The following is a 21,307-nucleotide window of genomic DNA, read 5'->3' as shown; positions in this document are numbered from 1 at the left end:
TTGATCCCCTGTGGTTGTAGGCTGTGCGGCCTGGAGGGGCCCTGTGTGTCCCACACGGCCGGGGACTGTGGTGAGTTACACGCCATGGGGTCGCTGGAGCTCGGGCTGTGCTCCGGGGGAAGCTCGCCGTTCTTCATGATCTTCTTCATTTTCGATCTCCTGTTCTGGAACCAGATTTTAACCTGGAAAGATGAAAAATAGGAGTGTTAATATCCTGACGTGTGTGTGTATATAATCTCATAAACAGACTCAGGAGAGACACTCAAGACAGGAAACTCAAACACAACCATCCCCGTTGTTTGGAGGTAAAAGCAGGTGAATCATCTGGGCGTGTTTGTGTGTGTGTGTGTGTGTCATGGGGCTCACCTGTGTCTGTGTGAGGCCCAGCGAGGCCGCCAGCTCGGCTCTCTCCGGCAGCGCCAGATACTGTGTGTTCTGGAACCTCCTCTGCAGCGCGGCCAGCTGGAAGCTCGAGTAGATCGTCCGAGGTTTCCTGACTTTCTTCGGCTTCCCGTTTACCATCCTCACCTCCGGCTCTGCGATCTCTTTCTCTGCTGAAAGAACCACAACAACAAATGAGATTTACATTTCAAATCACTGCATATTATATATTTATATACGCACACCCTTTAATATTGATATTTAATAAACAATTCGCCAAAGAACTGAAGCGAGGCTCATAAATTAAATAAAACAATAAATGTGAATATTTTCAAAATCCCCTCGAACCACGTTAGAAAGGAGCAAAACTAGTGTTTATTATTTTATTTATGCTATGTATCATTCAGATTGCGACAATAAATCTATTTCTATTCAGTGAGAAAAAGCGAAGCGACCATAATAAAACTGAACAAATCTTATTCTACCGATTATGACATCAATCCCTGTGATGTCCCGCTCTAAAGCAGGAGGTTTAACATGGAGACATAACGCCAGCTCGGTACCTTGAGGGCTCGGCTGCGGCTGCACTCTGCTGTAAGTCCCCGCGTACTGGTGGTAGGCAGGGGTCGTGTACGAGCTGTAATCAGTGTAGGATTTTGTCGAGTAATTTCCAGCGGATCCATTGACGCCGGTGTACTGGTACTGGTAGGCATTGAGCGGCTTCCCGTACGAGGAGGAGCTGGGCGAGCAGTAACCGTGCGGGACTCCAGCGGCGGGACTGTAGTAGCCAGAATCCGTGGCGGTGGACTCTGGTAAAGTGGGAGATTCCTGAGACGGGTGATGCATGGTGGAGAGTTGAAAGGAGCTCTGGAAGTCTGCAGGTTTAACACTGGGGATCCTCCGGTCGAATACTCCAGTCATACTTTTACAAAAAAGTCACAAAAGTAACGCGGAGTGTCGTTTTTGTTGAAATAGTAAAAAAAAAACAAGGGAAAACGAAGCAGTTTGACTCCAAAGTGGCGTGGAAACTACAGTGGCATTGTCGTAAGGCTCTCAGGCCGTCGGGCTCTGCTGAAGACTGCAGCCAGCCCCGCAGCACAGACTTGGTTAAATCCTCAATCGCGCTCTTACGCACTGCAGGGAGGATCTGGTTCCATTGGCCAAGGCGCGCACAGACACAGCTACACCCAATTCACTCGGCCAGCTTTCTTATAGGGGGGGAAAACCACCCGGGCTGTGCGGCGGCATTGTTGTGTTTTTATACGATCAATCAATGGGAGAAATTAAACCGTTGGGTCGTGTCTCCTCTCATCGACGCTTCCAGGGGCTGAATTAGAAGAAGAAGAAGAAGAAGAAGAAGAAGAAGAAGGCCTCCATGCTGCAGTAGCGAGCACAAACACCAGGATAGGGGGCTCGGTTTTTACAAATTATTAATCTGAAAATAATAGGAATCAAAGAAAGTGTGTCAGAAAACGTTATTCTATATAGTGTATTACAATAAAACACCACATTATGAAGACGAGTATGAACATAAACTGAATTATTTGCAAATTTAAGGCTGTATGGGTTTAACGGTTCTATTTTTAACAGGCAAATAACTAAGAAATTCAATACCAAAACGTCGAAAATGTATCCGTAATCTCCATTAAATGTATTCAATGGCCAATATAAACACATTACTAATATTTTACAACTGACACTATAATAGCCACCCTCGCGTGCTTCAGATCCATACGTTCAGCACCACGTCTATGATTAACCTGATAGCCAAAATTGCCACAATTTACCGAGCGAGATCAGTGAAATTTGATGTTATCACGTTTCATCCTATAATCTATACAGCAAAGGTGGAGAATGAACGATCAGCTCCTGCATCAGCCTATTCAGTGGTAAACAGCGCCAGTCAGTGGGCAGAAATGAGAACTGCAAGCCAAGAGACGATAGATAGATAGATAGATAGATAGATAGATAGATAGATAGATAGATAGATAGATAGATAGATAGATAGATGGATAGATAGATAGATAGATAGATAGATAGATAGATAGATAGATAGATAGATAGATAGATAGATAGATAGATAGATAGAATTGGCAGTAATGTATACCGGAAATACTTCCAAATAATGCAAAAAATAAGATTCATCTACTCCCATTGATCCGTTGCCGGAAATGAGCTCATTATTATTGAATTGTCGACAAAAAACTGATTTCACTTATTTAAAAAAAATCCTTCCCTTTTCAATTCCAGGTCAAAGTGGTGAGCGCGCAGTTTACGTCTGACGTCATAGAGAAGGTTCACACACCAAGATAGTTCCCCTCCTATACCCTCCCTCCTGCCCACACAGGAATCGTCGGTAGACATTCCTTTTCTTTTTCTTTCAAAGACGTCTCTGTCATATGTTTTCTAGTCATAGAACATTAGACGGAAGCAAGTATTTCATATTCCTCTTATCTTAATAATTCAGTCTCCGAAATCAAAAGATATTTACTGATATCAACGTCAGTTATTCGCTAAATCAGAAAACAAATATTGCTAACGTCACGGCACAACAGTATATTTGCGATACGTGCTGAAAATGTCTTTGTTTCTCCGTCACTAGGTCGTGAATTAACATTTTTTTCTAATTGACTTGTTCTTGTTGATTTCTTTTGCGTGAATGCGAAGAAGGCAGGTTTACTTTGTGGAGTGAAACCGGAAACGGAAGTAGAAAGGCGGGAACCCTCCCAGGCTGCATTACTCTTTGTCGTCTTTTCTCTCGGCTCCCGTTTTTATGTGCTGGGGGGATGGGGCTGTGCCGAGGATGAGGGACTACAAATATTTACCAGTTGGCTGACTAAAAAATCCTTTTCTGTACTGGGCTTCCCTCGTCCTTGTAATAAGAGACACTTTTTCTAGCCACATATGAGTTTAGGTGGTGTTCGATATAAATAAAGTGGAGGATCTCTACGTCCACGCGCATAAAAGTCGACAAAATGTATTCCTCTCCTGGAGGTAAGTGGAGCAGCTAATGTTAGCATCAGCTAAGTGATGCCGCTAGCGCAAATGAACACCAGTTGCAGTTTCTATGTGATGTATTTGTGTATTTAGAGAATCCTTGCTGAAACCTCGACCAGTTTGCTTGTTTCGTTGCTGAGTCAGAATAATCGTTTAAATTGAAACGTCCTTCCCAGCCTAAGTTGGAGGCATTAGTCCTACAAGCCAGTGTTACGCGTAAACAAGTGACCACGGTAACTGGTGACTCTGGCGTGAAAAAAAGTTGCGTGAAGTTACGCAGAGCTCTAAAATAAAAAGATCTTGTAGTTGTTCGAAGAAATGTTTAACTGAGTTTCTCTTTGTTATTGTTTAGAACGAAACACCGGAATATTTTTTGCACCTTGGAATTAAAATAAGGCATTGGCGTGGTCTACTAAGTCGTCGCTTCCTGTTACTCCAACATTTAACGCGTAGCTTTTGTTAAATGTAGGACATAGTGGAGACAAAGGAGCACATAGTTACTGTCTATGCATAAAGCGAATAAGTCAGATGGGTTATTTTTTTTTAAATTTCTACCGTCACTAAAGCAACCACCGACGCGTTCAGTCTCCGGCACCCGTTAACATGGCCACTCGCTGAGACATAACACCAGCTTAGCTCGCGTGCTATAACAACAAGCTTCTGTTAGCCGAGTTAGCCTCGCCACATTCCCCTAACTTGTTATTGTTAGCTAGCTCCCCAAGCTAACAGCATGGTGCGGTGTCGATCGATTACCGTCGCAGACTCTACACGAACACATTTCACCCTTTTCCATCCCCACTTTTCTTCTACCTTAATACAGACATTAATTTATAGAAATGTCTGATTGTAGCCCAAGAATACGCTCTGTAATCTTATCGAATCTCGGCTAACTTTAGCGGTTAACACCTCCCAAGTTTCGGTGAAATTAGATTTGATGTGGCGCTCCTTGCTTAAACTCATTTGTTCGGAGTATCGATTAATTGTTGGTTAATTCGCTGTGTACATACGAGACGTGGGCCACTTGCAGTACACGCAAATAACAGTTACGGACCATCTGATGACCTTATGTTGCTACTTTTTCACGAATAATTCCTCAGTTCTACCCAGACTAATTTTTCACTGTCTTATAACACCGATCTCTTAAATCTTCACTAGGATATGATGAACCGTGGTGTGTAGCAGATGCCGCCTGTGACAGTCAGGGTGGTCTCAGCTGAGGGAGATTAGCAGGGGGGCTTGATTCCTCCTGTATGCACGTTGATAAGAGTGTTTTTAAAAAGTCGCCCTTCATGGCGGACGATGGTGTTTTGGAAGAGATATGAGAGGGAAGACACACGGGGACGCAGTAATAGAGTGTGTATGCAGGAAACGTACTAGTAACAACGATGAACACTCTGTACTTTACAACAGAAGGGCTCGATTTGTGTCTTTTTAGAAGGATTTTGTGCTTTTGGGTGCATCGCTGTTTAAAAAAATCTGTTTTAATTTTAAACTTTCTTTCATTAAGCAGTTTTTTTAAACTTTCACACTGAACAAACAGGCCGGTAATAAATCAAACCACCCCGACATTAAACGCTACTTCTGAAGAACATCCTGTCTCTCTCTCAACCAGCAAGCAAAGCAAAGTTTCTCTCTCTCTTTCTCTTTCTCGAAAAACAAATAAAAGCAGCATTTGCAAGGTGCGCTGGTGCACCTTGTTATAAAATGAGTCACACCTCTTCTGAAGTGATATCAGCCCCGGACTCCTGCTGGCAGTAGATCTCGACTAATGGCCCATATAAAGTGACACATGTGCGAGTTTTCACCCTCCTTTCTTTAGTCAACAGACTCCAGCGTGTTTGAGAGTGGGTAGATTTGTATCCGAGCGTTCACTAACGTGTCATTTCTGTCTCCCCCTGTAGCTACCGAGATGCCTGAGGGACCCCGTTCCTCCGGGTCAATAAGTTCTGGTAAGTGTTTTCCCCATAATGGGTTTTATAAAGCCTCAAACTGGTCCCACTATCATTTTTTGCATCATCCAAGCATCACAAGTGCACATTCAACCTTCAGACTTCAACATCAGACCGCCGACAAATCCGACACGGGTGATTGGTTGATATACTGGGGACGTTGCGACGTAGAGGACAATCTCGTTCGAGTCTTGTCTCGTTTGTTTTTATACACCGAAGGCCATTAAGTAATCCAACCAGATATTAGAGTTTTATGGGTGTTATTCTGTCTGAGTGCTGCAGCATAAAGATAAGAGATGCCAGAGGGAGTGGACGGTGCTGCGACAGCCTGAATAGAACTTCCGCGACTCTGCAGATACGGAGCTCCTTCGATCAGTCTGTCCTTTTAATGATGGAATGTCACAGCATCGTCTTGCTAGAATAACACAAACTCCGAAAGGAAGCGTACACGAATTCCGAAAGACAAGTTTTTGCGCTTTGGAACTAGGGCGAGCCCGAGCACTCTGCGAAGCTCTCCCAACAGTCGGCCCGTGTGAATTGAATTCTGCAAGTCATCTGTAAATCTCTGGTGCTCGGCGCTCCGTGTGATTCCGGTAAACAGTTGCTCAGAATCCACTCAGTTAGCTGGAATGCAGGGCAGTAAGTGAACCTGTGGGAGTTGTTTAGATGCTGACATGACGTGTTGCCTCTTTAGTCTCCTGATCGCTGCACACTTCTATAAACCAGGCAGTCCAGACGTATAAGCAGCGTCTTTATCCAGTTAGATGTTGGACGTTTTCAGTTGACGTCTCTTCACAATTCCCCCCCGACCCAAGAAGAGGCTGGTTGAAGTTTACCAGATGAGCTGATGAGCAGAATGCGTCTTGTGAGGCCAATCGGTCGTTCTTATTTGGGGCTCAGGTTACAGTAAACCTCTGTAAACATCTTAGTCAGTTCCTCACAGCTTGCCTGGCATCATCACTTTTTTGAGACAAGAAGACATTTGCTGTTATTTTCTTCCTCTTTTTCACAATTAAAGAGGAATTAAGCATTCTGTGGTAAAACACAAATCAGGAAATCCTTTCATCAGTCTCATTCTGTGTGTATGTGTGTATCTAGTGTTAATGTGTTGCTCACTATTGTCTTCGCTCTCTCTCTCTGTCCGTCACAGACCCCCCATCTTCCCCAGTGCCAGAGTATGTGTTCAAGCCGCCGTCACGGCCGGACTTCGGCACAATCGGCAGGACAATCAAGCTGCAGGCCAACTTCTTTGAGATGGAGATTCCTAAACTGGAGGTGTACCATTACGACATCGACATCAAGCCTGAGAAATGCCCCAGGAGGGTCAATCGGTAAGAGCGAGTGTAAAGAAAACGCTACTGGCTGCACGGCCGCCCTGTTCACACTCAGCAGAAAGGTAATTCATCTCTGGGTTCTTTGTTTTTTTCAGTGAAATTGTGGAGCACATGGTCCAGCACTTTAAAACACAGATCTTCGGGGATCGTAAGCCAGTGTATGACGGCAGGAAGAATCTTTATACAGCCATGCCTTTACCCATAGGCAGAGAGAAGGTAAGTCACCTTTCCAGCCTAATAAACATGAATGAAATCTCTACTTTGGTGGGAAACGAATGATCAATACAATCATCTGGATTCAAATGAACTTCAGGGCAAAAATCACAACTTCTCCATTCTCCTGTTCCTCTCCTTTCTTGTTTCTCTCCTTCCTGTTCCTCTCATTCCACAGGTGGAGTTGGAGGTGACCATTCCAGGGGAAGGCAAAGACCGCAGCTTCAAAGTAGCCATCAAATGGGTGTCCTGCGTTAGCCTGCAAGCTCTGCACGAGGCGCTAGCAGGACGGCTACCCAGCGTCCCCTTTGAGACCATACAGGCCTTGGACGTGGTCATGAGACATTTGCCCTCTATGAGGTGGGTGTTTTTTTTCATTAGCGGTGGACATTCTGATTCCCATATGAATGATAGAGTATTCCAGGCAGCATGTTAATCCGGGTCTGTGTCGCAGGTATACGCCTGTGGGCCGCTCTTTCTTCACCCCCTCGGAGGGATGTTCTAACCCCCTGGGTGGGGGCAGAGAGGTGTGGTTTGGCTTCCATCAGTCCGTCAGGCCGTCCCTCTGGAAAATGATGCTCAACATTGACGGTAAATGGCAGTACAGATCGTCCCAACAGCTTGTACGATAAGAAGCTCTTGTTATGAGTCTCATCTCCCGTGTGCTTGTTTTGTAGTTTCGGCCACCGCGTTCTACAAAGCCCAGCCTGTCATCGAGTTCATGTGTGAGGTCTTGGATTTCAAAAGCATCGAAGAACAACAGAAGCCCTTAACTGATTCACAGAGAGTGAAATTTACAAAGGAAATCAAAGGTCAGCTCACCTTCACGCGTGGTTTGCACAAGGCCGATCAAATCACGATTTAAAAGCCGATTCCTTTGTCGCCGTACCCTTTTGAGTTGACTTTAGTTGCGTTTCCTTTATCCAGGTCTGAAGGTGGAGATCACCCACTGTGGGCAGATGAAGAGGAAGTACCGAGTGTGCAACGTGACCAGAAGACCAGCCAGCCACCAAACGTAAGAACACGCTGCCCTTTCTTCTCCATTCTTCTCATTTGTGTCTCTGAACAGGAGCTGACTGGAAGGCGGCCATGTCATTTGTCCGCTCTGTGCTCCCCTCAGGTTCCCTTTACAGCAGGAGAATGGCCAAACTATTGAATGCACAGTAGCCCAGTACTTCAAAGACAAGTACAAGCTGATCTTGCGATACCCCCACCTGCCGTGTCTACAAGTGGGTCAGGAGCAGAAGCACACCTACCTGCCTCTGGAGGTACGCCGCCGCCGCCACCGCCACCGTTTCACACTCCCAAAAATACCTGCCATTTTCCCCTAAACTCACTTTGTTTCCCCGTGTCCAGGTGTGTAACATCGTGGCGGGACAGCGCTGCATCAAAAAGCTGACAGACAATCAGACCTCGACTATGATCCGTGCCACAGCCCGCTCAGCGCCAGACCGGCAGGATGAGATTAGCAAACTGGTGAGTGGCTGGGAGAGGAAGGCAGCGGGGTTTGTTGTCTTTGAGAACCTGCCGCCGCTCCGGATTTTGAGTTTCACCGGTTTGATGCTGTATCTCTGCAAAAGCCAGAGTCTAGAAAGTGTCTGAAAGTTGTGTTATGTGTACATTTGTGTCTGTCTCATAATGCAGCGTGTGGAGTGTGAGTGTTTGTGTGTCTCGTCTCCTCCACAAACACGCCTTTGTTGTGGTTTAAAAGTTAATCGACATTCAACAACTGCACGACCTATTTCCCTGCGTGAGATTAGAGAGAGGGAGTGACGCCACATTATTCGTCATGAAGAGATATTATATTTTTTAGAAAATATCACAAATATGTAATTATGAGGTGTCAGGTTATTATTACATATAATATTACAGATCTACGACAGAATTTTGACTTAATTCATGTACAGAATGATTTTATTGTTTTGTGTTTTCCAGATGAGAAGTGCCAACTTTAACACCGACCCTTACGTTCGTGAATTTGGAGTGATGGTGAGGGACGAGATGACGGAAGTGAACGGCCGCGTCCTCCAGGCACCGTCCATTCTGTACGGGGGAAGGGTAAGTTCAACATGGAGGCGGAGGTGGAGGTGGAGGGGATCACCTGAACATGTTTGACATGTTCTTAATCAAAGCAGATTGCCTTTGGATGCAGACATTGTCGAACTTAAGGTTGCAGGGCTCTGGTCTTTTGCAGAACAAAGCAATAGCCACACCGATCCAGGGAGTGTGGGACATGAGGAACAAACAGTTCCACACCGGCATCGAGATCAAAGTGTGGGCCATCGCCTGCTTCGCCCCGCAGAGACAGTGTACTGAGCTCCTGCTGAAGTAAGTGCTTAGCCTTAATCCTGCACATTTAAATAGAGGAAATGCAGACCTTTAAGTTTCTGCCAAGTGCCAAACCAGATATCCAGGCCGTAGAATCGACACTCTGCGAAATGATTATTGGTCTCATTTTGCTGTGTCATGCTCAACCGCCCTGTCCTCTGACCGATGAGCCTAACATCTCCACACTCGTCTCAGAGCGTTCACAGATCAGCTGAGGAAGATCTCGCGAGATGCGGGGATGCCCATCCAGGGTCAGCCGTGTTTCTGCAAGTACGCGCAGGGAGCCGACAGCGTGGAGCCGATGTTCAGGCACCTCAAGTACACCTACCAGGGCCTCCAGCTGGTGGTCGTCATCCTCCCTGGAAAGACGCCGGTCTACGGTGAGGGATCCACTCCTACAGTATCTGTCATTCAACCTGCTGTATTTCTGTGCCACGGTCCTTTGTGATGCAACTGACCCCATTTGTGCTGCGTCCTTGTAGCTGAGGTGAAGCGCGTTGGGGACACGGTTCTCGGCATGGCCACGCAGTGTGTGCAGGTGAAGAACGTCCAGAAAACCACGCCCCAGACCCTCTCCAACCTCTGTCTGAAGATCAATGTCAAGCTAGGCGGCGTCAATAACATCCTGCTCCCACAGGGCAGGTAAGTGTCGCTCTCTCACTCTGCTAAACTCTTGAGTCCTGAAACCAAAAACACACCGCTGCTTGTTCAACGTCTGTATGTTGATCGTGTTGTGCTTGTTTGTCTCCTGACAGGCCGCTGGTGTTCCAGCAGCCGGTCATCTTCCTCGGAGCAGATGTGACTCATCCCCCTGCAGGAGATGGAAAGAAACCTTCCATCGCTGCTGTGAGTAACAATCCCACACATACACACACACACACACACACTCATACAGCAGAGCATTAACCTATAGCTCCTACATCACATCTTTGGTCTTAGGTGAAATCTGAAATCTGAATGCATACGTGTGTGTCTCCTCCCCAGGTGGTCGGCAGCATGGACGCCCACCCCAGCCGCTACTGCGCCACAGTGCGGGTCCAGCAGCACCGCCAGGACATCATCCAGGACCTGGCCACCATGGTGAGGGAGCTGCTCATCCAGTTCTACAAGTCTACCCGCTTCAAGCCCACCCGGATCATCTACTACCGCGATGGCATTTCTGAGGGGCAATTCAACCAGGTGAAACATTAGCACACATTAGCATTTTGTTGTTGTGTAAACACACCTCTTAATTGTCGCCGTCAAACACCTTTTGTGTGACGTCGTTTTGTTATCTTTGCTTGGTTTTGCTTGACAATCTTGACCTTTTGTCATGGATCAATTCAGGTTCTTCAGCACGAGCTGCTGGCGATCCGTGAGGCCTGTATCAAGCTGGAGAAAGACTACCAGCCTGGTATCACCTTCGTTGTTGTGCAGAAGAGACACCACACAAGACTGTTCTGTATGGACAGGAACGAGAGGGTGAGTGTTAGAGTTCTTAATGTTGAATATTGCTCATGTTTTGGAACGGGAATGCGGTGCCTTTGCTTCCTGCTGGAGGAAGTTCTCATATTGTTCTTTGTTGTTTTGTTAAAATCTTATTCCCTGTCCACCAAACTGTAGGTGGGGAAGAGTGGCAACATTCCCGCAGGCACCACAGTGGACACCAAAATCACTCACCCGTCGGAGTTCGACTTCTACCTTTGTAGTCACGCTGGCATACAGGTGAGAGCAGCGTTACAAAGGACTTCTTACATATTGAAATGGAAACTTATTTTATTGGTTGGCTCTGTAGCTTCTTCTTCTTCTTCATTGTTGTTGTGAACATAGAAACCAAACCACAAACCTCTTCCTTCCCCCATCTCTCCCTGCAGGGGACAAGCAGGCCGTCTCACTACCACGTGCTCTGGGACGACAACCACTTTACTGCAGATGAACTTCAGGTCCTCACCTACCAGCTTTGCCACACGTATGTGCGCTGCACTCGCTCGGTCTCCATCCCAGCACCAGCCTACTATGCCCACCTGGTGGCTTTCCGAGCTCGCTATCACTTGGTGGACAAAGAACATGACAGGTGAGACGTTTGACTAATATTTGCTCAAGTTTTCCGGTGAAATAAGGAACAGATTTTTATGCACGTATGTATACAAACCGGCAATTGTTTAATCCTTCTTTTTCGATTGCCGTTTCAGTGCCGAAGGTAGCCACACATCAGGCCAGAGTAACGGCCGCGACCAGCAGGCCTTGGCCAAGGCCGTGCAGATCCACCAGGACACCCTGCGCACCATGTACTTTGCCTGAGTAAGCACAGAGCACAGGTTAACATGGGTGAGACCCCTTTGTTGGAGCCCGGTACCCCTTCACTGTTTCTCTGTCAGCTGTAGATAACATCACGGCGGTGTCACGTGGTGATCTCCAAACCCAACAGACATGTCACTTTCCCACTATATCTGCAATTATGTTTTAGCCCACAGCCAACCAATAAGGTGCACAGTAATTCCTCTTTGTGGAGGGTTTAGCTGGAAGAGTTTCTTTTTACATGTTGTGCATTTGTATGTGTTTGTGTTTGTTGTGGGGGGGGGGGGGAAGGGGGGAGGAGGAGGAAGGGGAAGAGGAAGAGTTTGTACACTGATGAGCATTCTACCATTTCTGAGCTAGTGGGCGGCGTCGGCATAGAAACCGATCACCGTCTCTCTCCCGTGTTATTCTTTCCTTCCTGGTGCTTGAAGGGAGTTTGGGACAACAACAACAAAAAAAAAAGTTTGTTTGCCGACTGATCTGCTTCTCTGAAGAAAAAAAAAAAGATTTATCAGCCAAACAAAGCAAAGTGCACTGACCAGACTGGGTACTTCAATCAGGACTAAAGTACTTAACGTGTTGAGGTTTGTGTATCACACTCATTTCTCACATGGGGCACTGTGTGACAAAGTGCCATTTTGAGATCAGCGTTGCGTTGACGTTTCTATGTACAGCTGTTAAAGTGGGCCACGTCTCCCGGGTGTCCAGTATTTGTCCCCGATTGACGCCGAACGACTCATTTCACTGCCAAATCTGGTGACAAACCTGGAAAAAATGATTTTGTTTTGCTTTGTTTTGTTTGCTGGCATAAGATTTGTTAAAAAAAGAAAGAATCCATTTGAAACACTTGTGCTCTAGATGAGGGCTTTTAAAAGAAGAGCAATTTTATTCTCCGACCAACTGACCAACTTATATTGATAATCTAATTCCCGTGCTGAGAAATGATCGAGTGGGACTGGTTCCCCGAAAAGAACACCTTTCTAATGTACTCTGAGCCGTGTTGATATTATGAAATCCATGATGTAGAGATCTACACAGTGGAATACAATAATAAAATCCTCGTGTTCCTTTTTGTTTTATAATCAAACTATTTTAATTTCAGTCCTTTTTTTTGTTTGTTTGTAATGAATATGCATGTAGCTGACTCCTGTTTTAGACTTTTAGGCATTCGTGAGAACTCTTTTAATCGCATTTACCCTTTGTTTAGTGTAAATAGCAGCAGGATGGAGTATGTCAGGTGGATATTTGAATGTGGCGTTTCAGTATCCAGGCAGGCATTCGGTACAGAAAAGTGAAAAGCTGCAACTTTTCATTTTAACCTTCAGTCTGAAGTGAAGAGTGGAGAGAAACAAAAAAAAGTTAATTTATCGAAATTCCCTGGGGAAAAAAAAAAGAAACAACTGCTTCATTCTCACGTGCGCTCTATGAATTTGGAGCGATCGTCACACAGAATCATGGGGTTTATGCAAATGAGCTTTTTGTGAGTCTTTGTAGTCTATAGAAATGTGTATTTTTATCAAGCGTTCAGGGGAGGCTGCTGAAATGATTATAGATGAATTTTTTTAAACAATAACCGGCCCGTATGTAGTCTAAATTAACACTATTTCTATACTGATTTCATGCAAATAATCTCCTGCCTTCAAAGACTGTTGTCTTACTAATAATTGTAGACATTTCCTAACATCCCACATGCATGTTAAGTTAAACCGGCAAATGTTCATAGTCTCAGCTGGAGGCGAGTAGTCTATATTTTCTAACTATGCATAATTTTTCAATATTCAAGATTTAGCAGTGGGGGTTTCTCACATGAATTTGGTAGATAATCAGGGCTTTTTGTTGCTTTTAGCTTGTTGCATTTAGTAGCGTTTCTCTGTGTTTACTCATATCTTCATGCCTTTCTATCGGTGTGAATGATTGACGTGGTCATTTGTATCGTGGTAGATTTTCTAGCGTGAAAATGGGTTGTATCCTTTAACACACACAAACTTTTCTTAGCCAAACAAGATTACAAAGTTTTACATGATTAATATTCAGAAGAAACGGAAGCACAAAACACATCATGATTCTCGGTGCTAAAAGTATTCACTGTAACGTCACCTTAAATCCTCACTGGACTTCTCCACACGGCTCCTTTTTAGGCGTCCGCTAAAGGATCTCTCTCCCTCGGCGACCTTCGCGCTCTCCTTTTTCGTTTCCTGTAAAGCAACTAGAAATCCGACTGACTGTGTTTGTGGGGCATTTTTTGAGAAATCACGTACTTGATATTTACTGTTATGATGTCAATATTGTTCTTATCGGTGCTGATTTCACAACTTGTAAATTTGGATGCACTTTTGATAGCAGCAAAGTTGGTATATGACTTCTATACATGTGTAACTCCCTCAATGGAGGCCGGAGGCCCAGCCATATTGTGTGACACTGGTGTAATTGTATGGAAATGGCCGTGTGTTCTACCTCTTGTTACCTGTTAAAGTGTTATGGTAACATCACACTGCAGGCCATTTCTGTATAATTACCCCTGCTATCTCTCTAATTGGCATTCTTTGAGTCTCTCTTTGACGTTAGAGGTTTTCAACGCTTGGTAATGCACGGTGGTGAACGTGCTTTCTCAGTTGATGCAGTTGTGTGATGTTTGTTTTTAGGTTTTTTTCCTTTCATCGTTTTACTCAAACTGATACCGTTCGAGAATGTTTTGTTTTTTTTTCCCCCGGGCGTTGAGCTGCACGACGTAATTCTCCCAGGAGTATCTCCCTCCTCTCTTTCCTTTTTTATTCTATGCACCAATGAAACATCAGTTCTTCATTTCCACATCTGAGCAGTACAGCGACAAATGCAAAACCCACATTAGGCAGTCGGAGTCAATAACGGGCTGTCGGCTTCCGTGAATTTCTTCTCTCACCTATTCTGCTTGTAAAAGTTAGATAGAAGCTCTTACAATACAAATAACCTCTAATAAGGATCTGGTTGAGGAATATCAAGCGTTGATGGCTCAAATGGATAAATCTACTCGCAGGTACGATTGAATAAGAGGCCTGCCATTGGCTCTGCACTGTGAAATGTGACAAACTCCCAAATTTCTTCATAACAATGGGTTTTGTACTTGTTACTGCTTAGTTGTGTTTTTCCCGTACCTATACCAGCACCTTAGAGTACCAGACCTGAATTCACAGCTTTTCCTGGAAATGTTGTTTTTGCACTAAACAAAAATGGACTTTTGGTAGCGGTTGCAGCATTATGAGTGGATTATTTATCAGGTGGAAGACTGGCAGTTGGTTTCATTCTATTAGGAACCATCCAATAGCACGAGTGGCTTTTTAAAATTGAACACACTCAGTATGAGCACTAATCCAGCACGCCATTATTCAACACACGTCCTGATGCCTTTTGAAATGTTAAAACGAAAGCGCTGGAGTTGGATGGAGTTAGTTTTGTAGTTGGTCGGTCGCCTTTGTCATGTGGAGAGGGAGGAAGGTGGTTGGTGGGGACACGGGTGCGGAAGAGCCGAGCAGCCGTGGAAGATTTCTGTAGTAACACTCAATGGAGATACCAAAGTCCCGGAGCCTCACCCTGCTTCAGTCAGAGCTCCACACAGAGAGCCTGGCTGATAATTGCTTGAAACAGATGTGTCTGTGTCGGCAGATATGCAAAACGTTTTACAAAATGTAACGTTTTACAGGCTTCATTATTTGTGCGCGTATATAACTGTTAAAACTATTTAATATTTTAGGTTTAAGTAAAGCATTTTTATAAGTCATGGTCTGATTTTCCTTTCTTTTATTCTCCTTTTCTCTAATACCAGTATCGGCCCTCAACGATCCAGTATCTGTTGGGCTCCACTACGTACATATCAAGGTTCAGAACTGGGCTTTCCTCACTAAAACCCGTTTTCCTCGAGTCATTTTGAGCCAAAATAGGATGAAATGAATTCTAAAGTGAAATGTAACAGCCAGCGGCCTTGGCGTCGTAGCGTACAAGCATCTGTAGTTGGAATCCGAATGAAACCTTTCCAGCATTAGACACATTAACGCACACATTCACCTCAGTTTGGCCGGACCTCCATACGTTTGGAGCAGCCAAAGCTAAGACGAAGCCGGCTGCGGAGGTGGCACGTCATAAGCTAATGCAAAAGGGTCAGATTTGTCTTTTCTTCCTTTATAGCTTTGTTTAAAGTGCTATGCCAATCTGACAGAAAGTCATGATTTTGATGTCATTTACATCCAAAACTTCACTTCCGGGTCTGTAGTCTGTAGAATGGACACCTATGGATCGTCGAAAAAGCCTCTTAAAGCTGCCCTTCTTCTTAAACTTAAACTTAAAAGCGTTTTCCTACGACATTTCACCTTTAAAAATCTGTATTTTTTCACAAATCCGTGTCCTACAGTAACTTCCTGGTGCCTTCTCACATCAAATCACAGCTTATACACGTGCAGGGTGAAAACTACTAACCCAAAGACAATTGATTTTTACAATGCATTTCGATTTGGGGACCCACACCATGTGATCCCCATGACCTCTGTTGCGCTGTAGAGGAATTAGAACTTGGATCCATTGCGGTCCATTCGAACTTCCACAGACCTGGCAAGTAAATGCCAAATACAAATTACAAAACGACAATGTTGGTGTCCCAGCATTGACATAAATGACCTGAAAATCATGGAGTCTTCTAAAACCGCTGGTGTATTGCTTGACGTTTAGGTGAAATCCCTCATCATCCCAATTAGCCTGCAGATGTTGAATCTTTATTTTGCGAAGAGGCAGGAATAGTTTATTCCGAGCGGCCTCTCATCCGTCTCTTGTAGAGAAGCTGTTGCTGACATATAGGAACCTCTTGTAGAGTAGAAGCCGTTTTCCTACTTTCAAATTACGATGAATGTAAGTAGACCCTGTGTGATCTGTAATATTATAGGCTGTCCGTTTAGTGCATTTATAATCACGTTTGCTTCTTGTGTACAGCTTTCCTTAACATAAACAGCCTTGTTTTGTTATTTATAGGCTAGGTGGCAGAAAGTATTATTTTGTTTCTTCTTCTTCTTTGATATCGACATCACCGCCGATTTTCTCTCTAAGGAGCATAAATCCACAGTTTGCCGTCTTTCCCTGGATGCTGGCTACTGTCGTCTAGGAGACCAATGTTTCACACTGGTGCAAAGAGTTGCAGTCCTTTCTATTGTGTGAGGTGCCGTAATACAAGAGCAGTGTGTGTGTGTGCGCGTGTGTATGTGTGTATACAGTATATATATTAAATATATAAATATATAGATAGATCATGATGGTTGCAGTGTTGTGTGATCTTGTTTGCGTTTCAGATTTTTTGTTTTAGCTTCCACTCTGTTCATCAGTCTAATATTCCTGTCCATTGCTTGTAAAAACCGGATATCTAGTTCGCTCACTCATTAGCGCCGTGCTACTGACGCTCCGGGTACTGTCGTCCTCCACTAGTGACTACACACACCACTGAATGACGGAATTTCATTTGAGTGTTTTTGATTGCTTGTGTATCTTTCTTTTTGATGGTTGTGTCACTCCAAAGTTTAAAGATTGCCATTAAAAATTGACACGACACTGTGTGGGCTACAGCAGGCCCAACCACCATAGACAGATTAAGTCTTTCATAGTTTTCTTTTTAGAATTAATAAAGCTTTAATTGACCTTGTTGAATTGTCTCGAACGGTAGATTGTGGTCATACCAATTCCCATACCAACCTTAAGAATACCTATAGCAATGTGGTTCCATAGAGAGTTAGTAACTTTAAGGCAAATGTTTTCGTGCCCACACTAGAGCTTGAACCGGGCCAGAAGGTTTGTACCCGAACCTGTAACCTTAGAGTGCCGCTTGAGTTTTGTGTCTGTCTGAATCCAAACTCAATTGTAGTTGTAACGAATTGATGCCGAAGCCAGGCCTAACCAGTCTTGACTTTGAACATGTCTAGAAGGCAACTGGCAAGAAGGCAACATGGCAACAATAGCGTCTCACTCGCCTTAGAAATCATCAAACTGGTACGTTGGTTTTCTCCATAGTCCGCCGTTGCAAGTGATGTTCCATACATCCACTTCTCCCTTTGACTCTCCTAACCTGTGTCTTTGCTTCGGCTCTCTGGCGTATTCCGTGTGAGGGTTTTGCCATGAAGCCTGAATGTGAAACTTTGAACGCAGACACGAACCCGATGTGCAGCTTGGAAAGGGATGTCTGAGTTCAACAGAGTCTAGCGTGAGCTAAAGTCCCATCTGGTTTAGACGGTCGACGTTCAGACTTTGGTGCTGAAAGCAAAATGGAGGCTGTGATCCATTGTTACTCTCACCTTTTCATTTCATCAGATTTTTCAACTTTCAGAACTACAACAATGCAAAGGAGCTCTTGTTTTGGTGACATGGTTTTGATTCTAAAATTTGGTATGAGGAGGAACCATCTGTCCACTGTCCTTTTGGAATGCTTTAGCACATATTGTTGTTTGTAGCGACAAAATACCGATTATAAATGTAAATGCTGGAGTAAATCTGACCTTTACTGATGTCCATCAATGGAAAAACAAAGAGGAGTACTGTTACCGAGCTTCACCAGACCAAACCAAACAGATGCCACCCAGCTGATCTACACGCATCAAATCTTGCTGTTTTGCTTTAAAATCGTTTCCTGTCCTCAGAATGACTCGGCGTGTTGTTTACCAACTTGGGAGAAACTACCTCAGATCAGTGTCGGGTGCTAGCTAACATTAGCACTAGTTTGTAATCGAATTTTTAAAAGAATCCAGAATTGTAGTGACCAAATCATTAAAAGCAAAGAGTGTGTGAGTGTGTGAACACTGTGCTTTTCCTTCTGGAACCTTTTTGATTAAAAACAAAGAATCAAGTCGATCGATTGTGTGCAGCTGGTTGGTTGTTTGCTTTAGTTGGTTACATTTAGGGGACCAAATTTTCTAATTGGAGATCAAGTTTTTGGAGCGACTCTTGAACCGTAGTCACAACAGGATTACATACTGACAAACGTGCCATCGGACTTTGCTATGGAACAACGGGCTGGAGACGTTTGAAGGAGCGAGCGTTGTAGGAATGACGTATGTGCAGCAATAATGTCGGCGTGCGGGCTATGAATCGTGGGTAGTCGTTTCTATATGTCAGTCTGCCTGTAGTTAGATGCAAGTTGAGTTTGTGCTTCTGAGTAGTAATGGAGATGGATTGGAAGTTGTAGGTTTGCGTTGTGGGTGTGGCGTTTCTGCTCGGCATCATCTAAATTAGTTTGATCTGTAGAAATATGAAAGGTTTAGAGCCACTCCATGTGATCAAACTCCTGCATTCCTCTTGCCACGTTACCCTGTACTGCAATAACAACAGGGCGGACATCCCTGTCCCATTTTGTTTTGTACCATTTACCAGATTGGATGCCATTTTGATAGGGGCGTAAATGTGGTTTTGCATGTGACAATTAAAGGGAATACACACGTTTCATCATGCTTTACAATGTATAGTAAGATTGTGACTTCGACGAAAGGTACATACAAGGTTGTGTGGCAATTAACATCAAGATTCTCGCCATTTCGTCTCGCAGTCGTCTCCGTGTGCCTTTTTGTAAGATCCCTCCTCTGTCTGCCCCCTCCCAGCCAGCGTTCGGGGCTTTTACGAATTCGTTTCCACGCAAAAAAACCCCCGACAAAAACTGCCACAACACACAAAAAGAATTCCCAGTTTTAATTATCATGCAACCTTGCGTGTAGATGCTGCATAGAACGATCAGTATTTGTGTTTTGCACTTTCAAAGCAGTCTCAAAAAAGAAAAATGGCCCGTGTGAGTTTGGGCAGAACGTTAAAAAGAAACTGACGAGGTATTTTATGCTATCAATAGGAACTATAAGGAATAATATGACTTTGAAGAGCTTTTCTAAAAGGTTAAGATATATCTATATATATTCATGAAGTACCTCATAAGCCTGATATATGCTGCATTGACTTTTGTTTTTCTTTAATGTACTTCATAGTGTCCAATAAAATTTAACTTTTCCCCTCTGGGAGGTTTGAATATCACCACAGGCTGTGCGTTAGGCCACAATCCATCGAATACACTTCTACTATTGTACCATTAACAGGTGTGTGTGTGTGTGTGTGTGTGTGTGTGTTGCACCTCGTGGCCAAATTGTGTGTCATTTATGCAATTATCTTAGACTCAATGACATCCAAATATTTCTCCGTTTGTCGCTTTCGCCGTGTGGTCTCAGTTTTGCGTTTGTGTCCGTATAGCCCCCCCACCTACCTACCCTAAAAAAAGACTAGCCAGAGTTGAGATGTGAAATGACTGTTGACTCAGGTGTCGCCATGTAAGGGCTGTACCTGCTTCCTGTGTCCTCACCTCCCACCCCCCGAACCCCAGCCTTCGATCCAGACCCCAGGCTCCCATTTGGCCTTAGAACTTAACACATCATGCACTACAGGTTCACAACCAGTACACGTTCCAACTTTGGTTCCATTCTGATCAAGGCAATAAACTGACACTGAATTTGGTGCGACAGACCCCTAAAAATCATGTGATGGTAAATAAATGTATTCAAGCAGGTGAACGATCCATCTCACCTGTCGCGCTTCCCCCCCCACCCCTCCATGAGCCCATCAATCATTGAGTCTTGTCTCTGTCTGTCTGTGTGCGTCTGAGTGAGTGTATAGGCCGCATCAACACAATCCCCTATCGATTCCATCCTCATTTACATCTTTGACGTAAAGCTCCAGTATGTGCCGGCCGCCTGCTTGCTTCGGATGGCAGCACAGACAGAAGCGGGCACATACCGGTAGCTGACTTGAGTCCCCCATTCCGCCACATATGTCAGGATTCGCGTCCTGTCATCGCTGTGTTATCTACCTCCTCTGAATGTAGGGGCTGTCCTGGAGAGGCGACTGCAAAACCCTGTTTCATTATTCCTGTTTTTCTTGACACTGACAATCATCTCTCAGATTCTTTGCATCTTGAAAAATACAAAATAATCCCCCCCCTCCCCCCGAGACGTTTCCAGGACACTCCATTCCTTCCATTATTCTGGTTGTCATTGTTGTTGTTTTATTTCCTTCTCCGGCCAGTTAGATTCTACACGTTTTCCGTCATTGTAAGCCATGATAGAGAAACAAAAGTGACCAAAGTTAAAGGCAGCCCTGCACGGCCGCGTGAATTCAAACCTCCCCCTCATTTGTGTCATCGGAGCTCAGTTTTGAGTTTTATATTCTTTAAATCTCTCCCTTATTTAAATGCCAAAACTGAATTTGCTGTCATTCCTGTTCTGGTGAGGGTCGTTATGAATTAATTTGTTCACATCCACTGCTAAGCTCCTTGTTCTTGTTGTAAAAGTATGTAAGCTTTTTCTATTTTACATTTCAATATTTTTGTTAACAATTATGCTTACAGAACACAAGATATGCTGTAAACCCTGTTAGGATATAATGTGAATATGTATCACTTAATATAGTACACTCTTTGGCTTGACTGTAAGTTGCGTTAATTAATAAAAATGTAAAGTTTCCACACTTGTCATGTTTTCATATTAACATTGTTTTGCCCATAATTGACCAAATTAACTGAAATCATGTGTTTTTGATCATTCCTCTTTCTTTCATAATGCACTTTCTGGATATGTCAACTTCTCTAAACTAGATATCTCTAATTAACTCTAATTTATTCAGATTTTTTTTTTTTAAATTCAGCTGATTCTTCAAGTACCTCTATCAGCAAGTAAGTATTCTTATGGACTAATAAGTATTCCACACTGATTACAAAGAAGAAACCTTTTACTACTTTGAGATTGAACTTTATTCGTCATAATTTCACTGATAGAAATATAATAACACAAATCTGTA

At 44.0% G+C, this 21,307-nt stretch overlaps 2 protein-coding genes across 4 annotated transcripts in view; one reads left to right on the top strand and one right to left on the bottom strand.

The window, feature by feature from the left end:
• Positions 1 to 1,589, bottom strand: part of dlx5a (distal-less homeobox 5a) — a 2,520-nt gene extending 931 nt beyond the window's left edge. The window contains exons 1-3 of one of the 2 annotated variants that reach the window (XM_076150058.1): positions 945 to 1,589; positions 367 to 551; positions 1 to 182 (exon numbers count right to left, since the gene is read on the bottom strand). The exon at positions 1 to 182 is cut by the window's left edge and continues 931 nt beyond it. In XM_076150058.1, coding sequence (XP_076006173.1) covers positions 1 to 182; positions 367 to 551; positions 945 to 1,302 — 725 coding nt within the window. In that variant the 5' untranslated portion in view covers positions 1,303 to 1,589. Of the gene's footprint in view, positions 183 to 366; positions 555 to 944 lie in introns of both variants that reach the window. The other variant, XM_076150057.1, reaches the window with a different exon arrangement.
• Positions 1,590 to 3,123: 1,534 nt separating this feature from the next.
• On the top strand, positions 3,124 to 20,973 carry ago2 (argonaute RISC catalytic component 2). Of its 2 annotated transcripts, none has more exons than XM_076150043.1 (20): positions 3,124 to 3,375; positions 5,280 to 5,327; positions 6,478 to 6,658; positions 6,757 to 6,877; positions 7,053 to 7,234; positions 7,329 to 7,465; positions 7,552 to 7,686; positions 7,802 to 7,889; positions 7,995 to 8,142; positions 8,231 to 8,350; positions 8,810 to 8,932; positions 9,051 to 9,202; positions 9,398 to 9,582; positions 9,685 to 9,844; positions 9,958 to 10,048; positions 10,187 to 10,381; positions 10,529 to 10,663; positions 10,805 to 10,906; positions 11,056 to 11,255; positions 11,374 to 20,973. In XM_076150043.1, exons 1-20 carry the CDS (start codon positions 3,357 to 3,359, stop codon positions 11,480 to 11,482), a joined length of 2,631 nt encoding a protein of 876 aa, XP_076006158.1. In that variant the 5' UTR covers positions 3,124 to 3,356; the 3' UTR covers positions 11,483 to 20,973. The 2 variants fall into 2 exon arrangements, with proteins under 2 accessions (XP_076006158.1, XP_076006160.1); XM_076150045.1 differs by having other exon boundaries at positions 3,125 to 3,375; positions 9,069 to 9,202.
• Positions 20,974 to 21,307: the final 334 nt, after the last annotated feature.

The sequence above is a fragment of the Genypterus blacodes genome, unplaced genomic scaffold (assembly GCF_046128005.1).
Source record: "Genypterus blacodes isolate CSIRO-AG114 ecotype Tasmania unplaced genomic scaffold, CSIRO-AGI_Gbla_v1 ptg000048l_1, whole genome shotgun sequence".
NCBI lineage: Eukaryota > Metazoa > Chordata > Actinopteri > Ophidiiformes > Ophidiidae > Genypterus > Genypterus blacodes.
The sequence above is the reverse complement of the archived record's forward strand: the minus strand, read 5'-3'. Positions and strand labels throughout refer to the sequence as shown.